This window comes from Globicephala melas, chromosome 12 (genome assembly GCF_963455315.2).
Source record: "Globicephala melas chromosome 12, mGloMel1.2, whole genome shotgun sequence".
Lineage (NCBI taxonomy): Eukaryota > Metazoa > Chordata > Mammalia > Artiodactyla > Delphinidae > Globicephala > Globicephala melas.
Genome location: NC_083325.1, coordinates 55,882,013 through 55,897,571, shown reverse-complemented (window position 1 = coordinate 55,897,571; position 15,559 = coordinate 55,882,013). Strand labels below are relative to the sequence as shown.

At 40.3% G+C, this 15,559-nt stretch overlaps 1 protein-coding gene across 7 annotated transcripts in view; it reads left to right on the top strand.

The window, feature by feature from the left end:
- The window catches only part of MTA3 (metastasis associated 1 family member 3), a 178,928-nt gene that overhangs the window by 118,465 nt on the left and 44,904 nt on the right, over positions 1–15,559 (top strand). For 6 of the 7 annotated variants that reach the window (XR_004039867.2, XM_060309941.1, XM_030857819.2 and 3 more), the window contains exons 10-12: positions 6,902–6,976; positions 8,846–8,904; positions 14,749–14,873. Coding sequence is in view for 6 of the 7 variants with exons in the window: in XM_060309941.1 (XP_060165924.1) it covers positions 6,902–6,976; positions 8,846–8,904; positions 14,749–14,873 (259 nt within the window). In the remaining variant the exon portion in view is untranslated. The remainder of the gene's footprint in view (positions 1–6,901; positions 6,977–8,845; positions 8,905–14,748; positions 14,874–15,559) is intronic. The other variant, XM_030857817.3, reaches the window with a different exon arrangement.

Here is a 15,559-nt window from a genome sequence, read left to right as displayed (position 1 = left end):
TTTTGCCCTTCCCCCTGTGGTAGTATGGTGTTGCAAGTCCACGGTGAGGGCACAGGGAGTTTCTTAGCTGTCCTGTTCCTGCCCCAGACTTTGGTAGGCTTTGTGTGCCTGAGTCTCAGCGGTGGAGCTCCCACAGCAGTTCTGTTCTTCCCCCAGCTCCCTTGTGGCAACCGGTCTCTGCTTTGTGCAGCCTTTTATTAGCAGGGCTTTTTGGATGTGAGCAAATTTCCTGTCCCCCTCCACTGGCCACCGCACTTTGCCTGGGACTTGGGGGTGGGATGGTTTCTAGTCCGTCTCCAGTGGCAGACACTTTTGCTTTGTATGAGAGAAGGATCTAAGAGAAGGATCTGGGAAGCGGTTTTCTGGCCTGGTCCCCAGTGGCAGCAGATCACCGTTGTGCACACCCACACCACCACCAATGGGCAGGTTTCTTGCCCTGTCCCAATTCTTTCTGCTGAACATCTGATGGAGGAAAGGGGGTGTGTCGATGCCCTCTGTGCACTGCTTTATTTAGCTTCATCTTCTTACCAAGGTTGATAAGTTGTGTGTTCATTTTCATTCCTTGATTTTTCCTTATGGTTTCCTTTTTGATCCTTGGATTATTTAGAAGTAAGTTCCACATATTTGTAGGGTTTTTTTCCCCATATATTTTTTGGTTATGAATTCTGGTTTAATTCTGTTGTGTTCAGAAAACATACTTTGTTAAATACACACACACATACACACACACATAAATTTTACATTTTGAAGACTTGATTGATTCTACTGGTTTGGTTTGGTGAATGCACCATGTGCTCTTGAAAAGAACAGATATTTTGCTGTTAGGTATAATATTCTATAAATGCTACTTGGGTCAAGTTTATTGATAATGTTGTTCAAGTCTTCTGGAGCCTTACTGATTTTCTGCCCACTTGTTGTGTTACTTGTTGAGAGAGCAGTATTAAAAGTCTCTAGCTTATAATTGTAGATTTTTCTATTTTTCTTTTCAATTGTATTAGGTTTTTGCTTTAAATATATTGAATCTCTGTTGGTGGACACATACCTATTTAGGATTGTTATATTCTTGTGATGATTCGACCTTTTTATCTTCACATCATGCTTCTTTATCCATGGGTAATATACCTTGTGACAAAGTCTAATTTTTCTCCTGTTAATATAACCACTCCGGATTTATTGTTTACATGATATATTTTGTTTCCATCCTTTTACTTTTATTTATTTCCAAAGTGGGCTTTTTGTAAACAGAATACAGTTGAATTTTCTTTTCACCCCCAACCAATCTAACAATCTCTGCCTTTTACTTAGAGTGTTTAGACCACTTGCCTTTAATATAATTATTAATAATATAATTATCAGTTTAAATCCATCATTTTACCCTGAGTTTTCCATTTGTCCCATTGTCCTTTATTCCTCCCCCCACACTTTTTTAAAAAATTTATTTATTTTTTTGGCTGCGTTGCGTCTTCATTGCTGCACAGGGGCTACTCTTTGTTGTGGTGCGCGGGCTTCTCATTGCAGTGGCTTCTCGTTGCGGAGCATGGGCTCTAGGTATACGGGCTTCAGTAGTTGTGGCACGCGGACTCAGTAGTTGTGGCAGGCAGGCTCAGTAGTTGTGGCTTGCAGGCTCTAGAGCGCAGGCTCAGTAGTTGTGGCACACGGGCTTAGTTGCTCCGCGGCATGTGGGATCTTCCCGGACCAGGGCTCAAACTTGTGTCCCCTGCCTTGGCAGGTGGATTCTTAACCACTGCGTCACCAGGGAAGCCCCTCTTCCCCCTTTCTTTTTTTTTCCTTTTTTTTTTTTGGCGGTACGCGGGCCTCTCACTGTTGTGGCCTCTCCCGTTGCGGAGCACAGGCTCCGGACGCGCAGGCTCAGCGGCCATGGCTCACGGGCCCAGCCGCTCCGCGGCATGTGGGATCTTCCCGGACCAGGGCACGCACCCGTGTCACCTGCATCGGCAGGCAGACTCTCAACCACTGCACCACCAGGGAAGCCCCCCACCCCCTTTCTTGATTAATTTTTTATGATGCTCATTTCATCTCTCCTGGTGGCTTACTAAACTTTTGTTTAGTGGTTTACAATATATATCTTTAATGTACCACAGTTTACCTTCAATCAAATTCTGCTTAGATCACATAGATTATAAGAACCATGAAACAGTACACTTCTAGTTCTTCCTTCCCATTCTTGTGCTTTTGTCGTCATACATTTTATTTCTGTACATGTTCTAAGCCCCACAGTGCATTATTAATGTTTCTTGCTTTAGGCAATCAGTGATCTTTTAAAAAGTTTAATCCCCCCCATGTTTATTTACTTATTGTTACTTATTTTTTAAAAATTACCATTTCTGCCCCTCTTCATTTCTTTGTGTACATTCAAATTTCCACCCCCACCTATGGATTTCTCAGGTCTCCTCCACTGGCTCAGTTCTTTCTGATGGACACCTGATAGAGATCTCTGGCAAATGTGTTTGGATTCCGCTTGTGTCTAGAGCTTCCACAGATGCTAAACAGTTGTTCTAGCCCACTGTTGACCTTTAATAATCTGGTAACTTTTTTGTTGTTCATCACCTGTTTCTTTTATGCTCTGCCAAAGTAAAAATACTTAGAGTCCTGTCTGTCCTTGGAGTGACTTGGGAATTTAGTTCAGTTGATTGTCTTGTAATCTTAGCTCTCTGATGGACTAAAGAGTTGGTGTGGTTTTATAAATTATCTGTTTCTTTCCTCATCTTTGGAGTGGGGATGACATTCTCTTGTGGATTTCTACATCCTAAACAGAACCTGAAATATGCAGAGGAACCTGAAAAATTCGAAGTGCAAAACAGCAAAGTCCTTCCCTCTTCATACAGTGGAGTGAGTCCTTTGCCATAGAAACTCTTTTAGCAAAGGGCATTTCCTGGCTGTTGTATCATTTAGACTTCAGTTGCAGATGACAAAAATATTGGAGCTGTTTTAAACAGAATGGGATTTAACTTTAGAAATTAGATGCTTAAAATCATTGATAGGGTTGGAGAAGTAGGCTCAAGCTGGACCTCAGAATAGTCCCACAGAAATGGTTCCACAAGTGAGCTCTTAACCTCTGCCCCATATGGAAATTGAGAAGCTGCTGGGTTAACTTCTGGGCCAGGATCACACTACTTTAGCCGTGATCTTGAGATCAGGAAACCTCTAGCAGCGTCATTGGCTCTAGAACAATTTTGTGCCTCCTACTTCTGCTGCAGCAAAATGGATCCCTTGTGCTCCATCCACTCTATGCCTGCTTAATTCACTTCTGAATTTGTCTTATACACATACATCTGATTGGCAGAGATAAATCCAAGGGGGTCTTGGACATATAATGTTGGATTTCTGGCCTTTGTAGCATAAGCAAGTGAACTAGAGGGAAGTTGGAAAGGATACTGAGCAAGTCATAATTAGAGACGACAGAATCCATTTGAGTGAGCTATTAGGAGGAGACAGAAATTTATTAAAGGCTGTCAGAAGGCTAACAGACGTTAGCCAGGGATCCACGTTTCGATGCTTCACAGACAGGACTTGTGAAGCCAAGAGCAGTATCTAACCCCACAATGGCAGTGCTCTAGCAGGAGCCCCACTACAGCAGCTGCTACCTCTACTCAGCAATCTTGCATGATTCTGTTCTACCTTGACTCTGTCAGTAAGTGCCACGTATCTAGGGTCTATTCTTAGAACACTTCACTTTTTACCAATTTTTGTATTAGAGTACTTTTGATTATAAGTGAGAGAAACTCAACCTCATCTAGTTTAGAATAAAGGATAGATACTTTGGTTATATTAGTCAGGGTTCTTAGTTGGTAAGTACAGATTTCACTATAATTTGAACCGAAAGGCATATAGGATATTAGGTTCTCATAAAATCTCTGGGAAGACTAGAGAACCAGGTTTGGATGCTGCACTTCCAGAAACAGTGGAAAGACCCATGCCCTCTGCTGCTTGGAATCCATGATGTCAAACATGGATGGCAGAAAAGTCAACACACATGCCCCAGAAGAACGTGGTATCCCAGCCATTGTTCTTGCCGAACTATCCAGTCTCCCTGCATGCAGCCTTATTCTGATGTTGCTAACTCCTGTACCTAAATGTCATTCACATTTGTCAGCTTGGCTAAACCTGGCCTGTATGTCTGCATCCTTGTTCAAGAGTGTCTCGGGAAAATGTATTTAGAGCTTCAAGGAAGGTAAGCTGGAAGTAGTTTGGAAATGGGTGTACAGTTTATGCCACCACCCACTTCTTTGACTACTTAACATCCATCCTTGCCGTCTCTACATGCTTCCTTTCCAGACATCAACTTTACAACAATAGTAATTATCCCTGAATCATTAGAAATATGGTACTATTTCCTTAAATGGGGAGGCTTAAATTTAACGTCACAGCATCCATCGCTGGTTGCTGTTTATTCCTCTTCTGGTTTTAGCCACAACTCTGTCTTTATAGCTTGTAACTTCTGCATTAAATTATAAAGGTAAAAACACCACCACCAACAGACCTTATATAAAAAATAGAAAGGGAATTGGGTGCAGAAGGAAAATAATTACACTGAGCAAGGAAGAAAACACAGATAGCTTCGTTAGTCTTCCGTTCTTCCTGATGCCTTCATTGTCATTCAGGATAGAACAGCACACACACACACACACACACACACTTCTCCCCTTCGTATCTTAGATGACCAGAGTTCTTAGTCTGGTGGGGTGACCCAAACCTTCATTCTTGCAGGTTGTGGGCCCTGGGTTACAAGAAGTGTTTTGTGGGAGTAAGTCATTCATAAGTCTGTGTGTGCTATTGCTAGTCAATAGCACAGAAAAGGCAAATCATATCTAGAATAATTGTCCATTCAATGAAAACAGGTAACTGCTGAGAGTCTAATCTAACTGACATGTTACCAGGAATGGTGCCATGTTGGAGGCCCAGTGTACTCTGTTCCTTGCAGATTAGACAGTTGGAGTAATCAGATCAGAATGGGTGAGAGGACATCCCTGTGGTGGCATCCACAGGTGTGCCCATTTTGTTTACGTGTCCTTTGAGCAGTCATTGGGTAGCTAGGGAAAGAGGCTGGCTTATAGCCATAGGGATCATCTTATCCAGCAGACGAGTGAAAAACCTCTTTTGCAGAGGAGTCTTTGTGACCATGGGGGCTCAAATATCCTCACAGCCAGGCCCACCCTCAGATGTCTGACCCACAAACCTCTTTTATAAGCATCATTGTTACCAGTCCTCTAATCTCATTCCTTTCAAGTCCCTGATCATTGTGACAAGTAAATAACCATTGTCCATGGATGGGTATGGATTAGTACCTCTGGCCATCTCTCTTGCAACTCAAAGTAGAAAACCAGATGTCCACTCTAATGTTCTGCCCTCCAAAAGGATCTCCTTCTTCACTGGGCTTCACAGTCACTCCTGCCTGGGGCTGAAATGCTGCAGCAGTATAATTCCAGTCGGTGCCCCTACATCATGCGGAGCCATCTGCCACATTCGGATTTTTTCCTCTTCAGTTGACGTGTTGGAACTCCCATGGAAGCTGAGTGAGGGTTGAGGGAGAAAGGATGCTACCTCAGGAGTGTGACCTACACTGCTCCTGGATGAGCGTGTGCTGGTGCCGAGTCCAGCTGATTAGGACTTTATGGCTTGGATAAAATCTGGCTCGTGAGGAAGCTCAGGTTACAGGGTCACTTGGTTTTCTTTTCTCAGGCTTCCAGGTAAATTGCATGCCCGGGCCTATTTCCCAGAAGAAGAATAATTAAGGGGATAAGAGGTTTTGGCTTGCTTAAAACCCTGGGAGACTATGCCTCAGCTGTCCTGTGAGGTGTTGCTGTAGTTGGCTCCTTAACGCCATCCCTCAGACACTTTCAGCTCCATTAGATTGCTTGTTAAATGGGAGAAAATTATGTTTGCTTTAACTGCAATCCAAATGCCAGCTGTGCCGATCTGTTCCTGTAAGGAGACCACATTTGTTGAAGTTGCCACCCAGTTAAGTTTTAAAATAACGTCCTTTTTCTAAACTCCATTTATTTTTCTCTTCAGACCAAACAGGTGAGTTAAATGTGAAGATGACAGGAATTGCATGGTTGTTGTACATGTGGGTCATAAACAGACCCCTAGCTGCACTGGGGTCTGGGAAGAACTATTTTAACTCTAAACCCAGTGGTGCATTAGGGCAAGCTGGGAGTCAGAGGGTGCTGAGTCATCTATCAGTAAAATCTGCCACGACAGCTAAAAATCGAATGTTATCAGTCATTTTGTTTGATCTGCCCTGATTTGCATCTTGGAAGACTAACAGATCTCCCTTTACAGAGGGACATATTAAATATATTCTTTCATTGTGGGTCTCATAAGTAAAGGCTCATTTGGCCATTTTGAATAATTATGGAACATAGCAGACAAGCTTCCTATTTTTCTAGTATGCACCACACTTGGCTATGTTCTTTTTCAGAGATTTAGGTTTTCATTTTATTTACAACAAAATAGATCAGAATAGAGCAGTTTTGGAAAGGATGAGAAATATTATACCAGAGACCAATGACCCCCAGTTGTAGGTGGCATCTTTGGAAGTTGAAGAACTCAGTCCAGATTCTTTAAAATATCATTTCTAAAAATTGTACTTCCACCCCACCTATAGCCCGAGAAAAACTGAGTAAGTCATGAAATATTTTCAGTCGTAAGGTTTATAATTTTTAACAGAATGGGAGTTGAGAAATGGAATGTGCATCTCTAGCTGAATAGAACTTGTTTGGGGACCCTTTTGCTCAGAATTAATTTCAGTTTTTCAAACATTTCTTCTAGAATGCATCTTCCATGTGGATTATTACCTCCTTATTTTTAAGAAGTGGTTTTAAAGGAAAAGAGTTTCTACGGTAGCTTGTTTTCATTATCATGTTAAATTTCTTTTCAGCTCCCTTGGAAATCATTGACTAGCATCATTGAATATTATTACATGTGGAAAACTACTGACAGATATGTGCAGCAGGTAATTTTTTCATATTGCTACCAATACAATTGCATTAAAATGAACTTTCTATTTATACATTAATATTTCTTAGCAATATGCTTAGTTTTAAATTTGTTTTGTTTGCTTTATCTTTTCTAGACCATTTTAAAGTACATGATTTCATATCTTTAACATATTATTTTAAGATTTTAGTCTCGTATTTTCTTTACTTCCGATTCCATTATGATAAATATTTTGGACAGACAGCAGGGAAAGATACCAATAGAGAGGTGTTATTTTCCTTGCAGGTGCCTGGTGCTTCATCTCTTTGTGAGTATAGTTGACAGGAGTGACTTAAACTGTGTAAAAGATCTTCTGAACCCTCCTAGACATTTTTGTGGTTATACCCCCTAAGTCTTTGACCTTAACTGTAGTAGTTAGTCTTTGCTAGTTTGATACTTCGTACATAAGCACGCAACTTTTTTTTCCAAAATTATCTCTAAAAGCAGGGAATCACTTATTTTGTAAATTCTCCCCAAATGTCCCAAATTGAGGTAATTCTCTCAGTTACCTGTTTTGAGTAATACTACTTTTTGGGGAAAGGTACATTTTCCTCAAGTGACCTCAGTCAGTATATTATATTCTTCTAGTTAACATGTCAGAACTGGTAAAGGGGCAAGTATATTTAACACAGACATTATTTTTCCTAAGTATATGATCACCCAGTGGCAAGTGTTAGATGCTATAAAAATACAATTTAAAGATCACTTTAAAAATTACCATAGTGAGTCGTTGAGGTTGTGAATAGTGAATAAATACCCATGGCTTGTTGAAAAATTCCCAGCATCACATCATATATAATTCAGAAAGTGCTCATTTCAAACTAGCATCCAAATCCAGGCAAGATGGTTCTTTAGGACATTAGTCTGCCATCTTCTCGCCTGTTGGCTTTCCTAATAAAGTTGTTCCCCCACCACCACCCCCCCACCACCCCAAATACTTACTTCAAACAACTTAGGTAGCATGAAGACCATGTGCTCTGGAAAACCTGTGTTATTCAAAGTGAAAAGAGTCCCTAAAGATAGATGGTAGCGATGATGGCATCAAGGATGGTTGAAAGTATTTGGATAAAAATTATTTCCCCAAATTTGGACTCCTTCTTTAAAAGTCTTAAGTTGTCTCCTTAAATGTTTTTGTTTTCTTCTCATTGAGCAAATGGAGGGCTGTCTTATATTCTGATTTGTCTTCATTTTGAGTATCTACCATACATTATTTTCCTTCCCTATTTGCATTTATTATTGTGTTGATCACTCTCTGGATGTGATTTTATAATCTTTTCCCCATTCCTTTCCCTGCATTTGGCTCCTAATTGGTTCCTAAAAATCTGACATGAGTTCAGCCAAGCTTTAAAGTTTACTGCATGTCTCCCAACATTTGAGGGTACATGCGTATTTAATTGGACTTAGATTAGTTACTGTCTCCTTCTCTTTCATGGACTTTGGAAACTAATCATCTCTGAATAATTTTCTAAAAGCAAAGGTTATGTATTTTTTTTTCCCTCTGAGAAAGGCAAAAAAGAAAAAAATAGAAACTGTGAAAAGTAAAAATGGTTACTTATAAGTCCTGTTTATCTACTCATGGAGGAATAGGAAACAGTTGTTCATTGATTTACTTTTAAAATTTGTGTCTAAAATGTTTTTAATACTTGTAGTTCTGTACCTCAGAATCTAGTGATCTTTTCTTACAAACCATTGCAGTTTACGTGCATGAAAGAAAAGCTCATCTTAAAAAGGCAATTTTTGAAGTATACTTTAATGTTTTATTTTCTTGTGAATTTTTTAAGGCAGATGAAGTGGTAATAATTATTCGACATCATGTGTAAAATATTTTATCTATCTTTTGAATTAGAAACGTCTAAAAGCAGCAGAAGCTGAGAGTAAGCTGAAACAAGTGTATATCCCAACTTAGTAAGTAATGGAAATCTATTAAAATATTTGCCATGGTATTAATTCTCTTCAAAACAAAATATGTACATTTTGGTCAGTTTCAGCCAAATTTGAATTTCTTTATGTATCTTATTTTCTTCCACTACAAAGCACTGTTTGCTTTCCATTTTAGTGCCACTTAAATGACCTTTTTTAGAAAGAAAAAATGGCTGGTGGGGGAAACCCCAAGTCAGCTAACAAAAGGACCAGAGGAAACATGCCATCAAAGCTTCAGGGAGGATTTCCCTGGTGGTCCAGTGGTTAACACTCCACGCTTCCACTGCACGGGGGTGCATGTTCGATCCCTAGTCGGGAATTAAGATCCCACATGCTACACAGCGTGGCAAAAAAAAAAAAAAATTTAAATTAATAAAAAGCTTCAGGGAAAGTGTTAGAAAACTAACCTATGAAAATATTATTTGAAGCAAATGTGTTTCAGAAAGCTAGCAACTTTTGAAACTTCTGTATTGTTTAATGTATTTTGTTTGGGTAATGTGTGTTGCCCTTTTGAGGTATGTCGTTTATTTGGTTGAGAATTTTACATTGTTTGCTTGGGGAAAGGGTTAGGGGACGTAATTAGAACCAAACTTTGTAAATCATTGGATAAATAATGAATAGGTTTCAGTTGTTTCAGATGCCTAGCATTCTATCATTATTGTCCTTTTGGTTTCGAAATCATTGTCATATCAAAATGAATGCCAATTTTCTTTTCATTTGCTACATTTTAAATGAATTATCTTTTTTTGAGGTCATGAGTTTGACAGTTCATTTGTTCAGGAAAATTTATTGAGCACCATGTATATAGTGCTATCCTACGTTCTTTGGGGATTAAAATGCAATTTACTACAGCGTTCTGTGTACTGATTCGAGCCTTTTCACTCTCTGAGCTCAGTACAGTTGTTTTATACCTCCCCTTTTGTTTACTGAATTTTGATATATTTTTATATACAGGAGGCCTCATAGACACTGAATTGTTACATTTCTTATGAATCTTTTATCTCAAGATAGATAACATGTAATTTACAGGGTCCATAATTTTTATTCAGAGCTGTAATGTCCTTCCTGTAGAGTGGTTTCTAATATTTTAGAAAATTATATGTTTTATTTGACTAATCTATAAAAGAACAACTCCCCAAAGAAAACACTGCGGTGATTCATGTGTCTTAGATTTTCAAAAACAAGCATACCAGCTTTCTTATACTTTGCAGTGCTGTCACATCAAAGGAAAAGTACATTAAGCCAGTTTTCAGCAAATAACCCAGATAATTGTTGCTATTCTGTTTTGCATTGACTTTGGAGTCTTGATCTAAGCCTTGATCTAAGTCAAAGACTAAGTCAAAGACCAGTATGTGGGCCAAATCTGACCTGCCACCGGTTTTTGTAAATAAAGTGTTATGGAATACAGCCATGTTCATTCATTTATGTATTGTCTCTGTCTGCTTTTGTGCTACAATGACAGCGCTCAGTGGTTGCGACAGAAATTATAATACCCACAAAGCTTAAAACATTTACTCTGCCAATCCCTGATCCAAGTGAATGACTTTTGAAGATCAAGACAGAGTTTCTAATCATACTTTAAAAAAATGTTATATAAATCATGTATATAAATAGAATATATGAATTCTATTTATTATGAATTTATTATTCATAATAAATTCTGTTATGAATCTGTACTGTTGAGTTGGATAAGAATCTGAGTTCTTTGAAGAATTTCCCAATTAACTCTGAAATATTATTTTAAAACAAATAATAGATTAAGTTCTTTGGGGGAGGGGATGCTGTGCTACATGGCTTGTGGGATCTTAGTTCCCTGACCAGGGATCAAATCCAGGTCCATGGCAGTGAAAGCACAAAGTCCTAACCACTGGACCACCAGAGAATCCCCAAGAATTATTTTATACTGTCATTCTTTTGAGACTGGCAGTCTCCTATATATATGCAAAGCACTCTGTTCACTACTAGAGGTAGATCAGTTAAGAAGACACGTTGTCTTCTGGAGCCTACGTTCTATTGTGGGGGAGACAGATGCCCAACAGCTAGTCACCCAGTGTGTTGAGTACTTTGATGATGAAGAAGAGATGGTGTGACAGTTTGTTCTGGGGACCACACTCAGGTGATGCTGTCAGGAAAGATTCCTTGTGGAGGTGAGTTTGAGTGAACTGTAGAGGAGGGATCATTCAGGTGATGGAGGCTTTCCAGGCCAATGGGATTGTGAGATGGGAAGGGGCAGAACAGAGTTACGGAGGTGAGAGAAAGGCAGTGTGGCTGGTATGAAGAGAGTGGTGAGCCATGGGAGGCCAATACGGTAGGCAAGGGCCAGGAGTTAGCCATCTGATAAACAGTGGAATTGGATTGTAAACAAGTAAGTATCATGATTAAATTTCTACGTACTTTAAGATTACTGGCTACATTTTGGAAAATGGTATGGGGAAACAGGGGAGTGGATGTAAGAACACCAATTATGAAAGTTCTTGGAGAAGAAAGATGATAGTAGCTTGACCTGGAGCTGTGGCCTGGAAATGGTATGCTACTTAGAGGTGATTGACTTGTATGGAGAGATAGAGGGGAGATGTCAAGCTGAGTCCCAGGTTTCTGGCTAGCTCAATTAACTAGGTGGATTGCCGTGCTGTTCACCATGATGAGAAACTGCGGCAGAGAACCAGGTTGGGTCATTTTGAGTTTGTTTTCTCCAAAAAGAGGTGTTGAATATGCTGTCAGACATATTGGTCTTAAACTCAAGAGAAAGTTCTGGGCTAGAGGTCCGTATGTGAGCTTCATCAGCAGATAATATTGTGCTTGAAACTGTGGATGAGACTTCTTAGAGTAATAAGAAAAAAGAGCCTTGGACCAAACTTGAGGAAATCTGTTCAATATATCAGATAGAGTATGATAGCTGAAAAAGGATAGCCAGGTGAGTGCATTATCACACAACCTGAGAGAGGAGTGTCTTTCAAGGAGGGAAAGAGGTTAACGGTGTCAAATGCTAATGAAAAATAGCCAGGGAATTGAGCAACATGGAGGTCGATGGTAATCTTTAATAGAGTGCTAAGGGCTGCAGACAGTGAAGATTAGCAGCTCTCAGGAAAACTGGCTGGAAAAGGCAGTTGAGAGTTCTTGGCATTGAGGGGTGAGTTTGGATAGAGTAATGGGGGAGTTTTTTAAATATGGAGAAATGGAGAAATCTGTTTCCATGGTAATGAGGAGGGTCCAGGAAAGAGAATCAAGTGTACAAAGTTCTCCAGAGGGCAGGAGGGCTGCAATCTGGAGCATAGATGAAGGGAGGAAAGGTTTGGGCATTAGATAAAGGAAGGGCAGTTTCATATAATGCAGCTTTAAAAACTTAAAAAAAAAATGTTTGTCTTTATTCAAATGGTCACATTGACGTTAACCATTTGTCCCCCGAGAAGTAACCTGTAGGTACTTGGTTTTGCAAAACATGTTTTAATTGGTTCACCTGTCTATATTCCATCTTTGCACACTCATTTTCCTTTTGTGATTATTAGAATTAAGGTCAGTGGTTTATTCAGTCAAGTAACATTCTAGATTCAGTTGAACAACTGAAGTTGTGTTTACTCTCATTCTTTTTTCAGGCCGCTCAACTGTAAATTTGTATTAGGTCTCTTAACACATATATTTTGCCCTGTGTAAAATGTCAGAAATGTTCCTATTTGGAGGAAGCCTTCTGACATTATCAGCCATTTGACTTCAAGGGGCTACCACTTCTTTCTATGTATAGTAGATTTTAAAAATCAGAAATATTTTTACATACCCTTGGAAATCTTAGTCATTCTGAATCACCACTTTTAATTTTGTACTTTTCCAACTGAAAACTGTAAGAGGAGAAATACGTTCTGTCTGGTTTAAAATGTGTCTTTGAAACCAATTTGTCTTCAAAATACATTGCTGGAACAGATTTGAAGTGTAAATAATAGCCCTGTTTATAGAATAGGGCCCTCAGTGCACACAGAGGTTAAATGATTTCTTCTGGGGTGGTGATGGGGCGTCAGCTAAGAATTATAGTAACAGTGCCAGAAAGAAATCTTATTTTTTTTAAAAATTTATTTATTTTTATCATTTTTGGCTGCGTTGGGTCTTTGTTGCTGCACACGGGCTTTCTCTAGTTGCAGCAAGTGGGGGCTAATCTTCGTTGTGGTGCACGAGCTTCTCATTGCGTTGGCTTCTCTTGTTGCGAAGCATGGGCTCTAGGCGTGTGGGCTTCAGTAGTTGTGGCACGTGAGCTCAGTAGTTGTGGCACGTGGGCTCAATAGTTGTGGCTCGCGAGCTCTAGAGCGCAGGCTCGGTAGTTGTGGCGCACGGGCTTAGCTGCTCCGCGGCATGTGGAATCTTCCCGGACCAGGGATCAAACCCGTGTCCCCTGCATTGGCAGGTGGATTCTTAACCACTGCACCACCAGGGAAGCCCAGAAAGAAATCTTAATTTGTCATCAGGCCAAGTTTACATATTAGGCTTTCACTGGTAAATGTAAGTGTGGGAATGAGAAACAGCAAAAAGGGAACTCACAAGCCTACTCTGTGCTGAAACTCCAGGTGTCTTAATAGTTGTGAACTCTCATTACTTCACAAGCCACAGGAAGATAGAGTATGGTCTGCATTTAGTCATTCAGCATTCATTACTAACAAATAATTCGCTAATTTACTTTGCTTATTTTTTGCCCGGCAAATAGACATGAAAGCTCCTCTGGAATGCAAGCTCCTTGCTGTTGGCACTTTTGTTTACTGGGCGCTGAATAAATATATGTTAAATGAATTATGCGTGTATTGAGGACACACTATGTACACCTGTACAGTATTCTTAGGCATGGCTGATAAGCAGGGGAGTTAGGCTACCCCAGATGGGAAAAAGTGAGCCATGTTTGCTCAGTAAGTACCAAGACAATCTGGGTTACGTGTTTGTGAGGAATTACGGCCTCTGGAAATCTGATAGATATAACTTTTTCCTCTTAAAAAGAAATGCCTCAAATACATTTATTGGTTTTTCTAATTTCAAGTGCTACTTAATCTTCGTCATAAATATTCAAACATGATAGAAATCACGGGTGGTCACAATCTCCTGAAATGCTAACTTTTACCTCTCGAGACATGCCTTGCTGATATCCACAGTGTCTCTGTTGGGCATGTGGCTTTCGTGTAGTTCCCTTGAGAGCCAATGCGTGGAGTCAGCAGCTGTCACACCAGCAGCAGGAATGGGACAGTGGTTTTCTCTAAACACAGCACACTACCCTTGGCTCAATTATTTAATCCAAAAATTATATTCTCAGGAGAATTTATGATAGGTGATAAAGTTTAATAAATTGTATCTTTCAAATTTATCAGAGGGTGTCCTAAGGAAATTGTGTTTGGGTGGAGAAGAGATACGGTGTATTTATTTTGTGAGTGTCAGGCTTAAGAGATTGTTTTTTTTTTTTTCGGTACGCGGGCCTCTCACTGCTGTGGCCTCTCCCGTTGCGGAGCACAGGCTCCAGACGCGCAGGCTCAGCGGCCATGGCTCACGGGCCCAGCCGCTCCGTGGTATGTGGGATCTTCCCGAAACCCGGGCACGAACCCGTGTCCCTTGCATCAGCAGGCGGACACTCAAACACTGCGCCACCAGGGAAGCCCAAGAGATTAGTTTTTACATGACGTTGGTTTGTAAAGATAAGTGGTTTGGGTTCATTTTAACACCTTACTTTTACCAGTTTATTTCTTCTTCACCAAACATTCAAATGTTTATTTATGTGTAGTTAAGGTAAATCAATAATGAAATGTAGAGCCTTTTACCTTGTTATGCAAGTCATTTTTATCACTTCACTTTATATTTCATTGAAAGCAGCAAACCAAATCCCAACCAAATATCCACCAGCAATGGCAAACCTGGTGCTGTGAATGGAGCCGTGGGATCCGCATTCCAGCCGCAGAACCCTCTCCTAGGGCGAGCCTGTGAGAGCTGCTATGGTAAGTTTTCTCCAGTAGGGCTTCCCCAGCTCCTCTGATGCCTGTTGTGGGTGAAGGGCAGGGAATTGTGCTGGCACTGCCGGGCAGGAGGTGCGAGAGGTCAGCACTGCGCAGAGGGCAGAATAATGTAGCCTCAGAGTGGACAGGTGCCCATCCTTACCTTCCACCTGGACACTGAGTTTAGGTATTGGGTTTCCTTTCATTTGCTTCTGTGGTGTCCTGGGTTTGTTGAGCAGTGTGTGCTAAGCTGTGTGCTAAGCTCAGTAGTTGTGGCGCATGGGGCTTAGTTGCTCTGCGGCATGTGGGATCTTCCCGGACCAGGGCTCGAATCCGTGTCCCCTGCATTGGCAGGCGGATTCATAACTACTGTGCCGCCAGGGAAGCCTGAAAATTAGATTCTTTTGGTCAAAATTTTACATGGATTGCGTAACTGTTTTTGAGTTGGCAATTAGATTTTGAACTTCATTTATATTTAAATGAAAATAAGAAGAATCCTGCAGACAAGTGGTAGTGGCTTAATGTGTCTTATTTTTGCCTTACAAACCCCTTTCATGTTATATGTAGTCTCACATATCCCTTTAAATAATTATTTCACCATTTTTATGTGTGCGTGACAAATAAGCAATTTTAATTTTAGGTCCATGTATTAAATAATCTATTATAAAATGTATCTTACTATAATATAC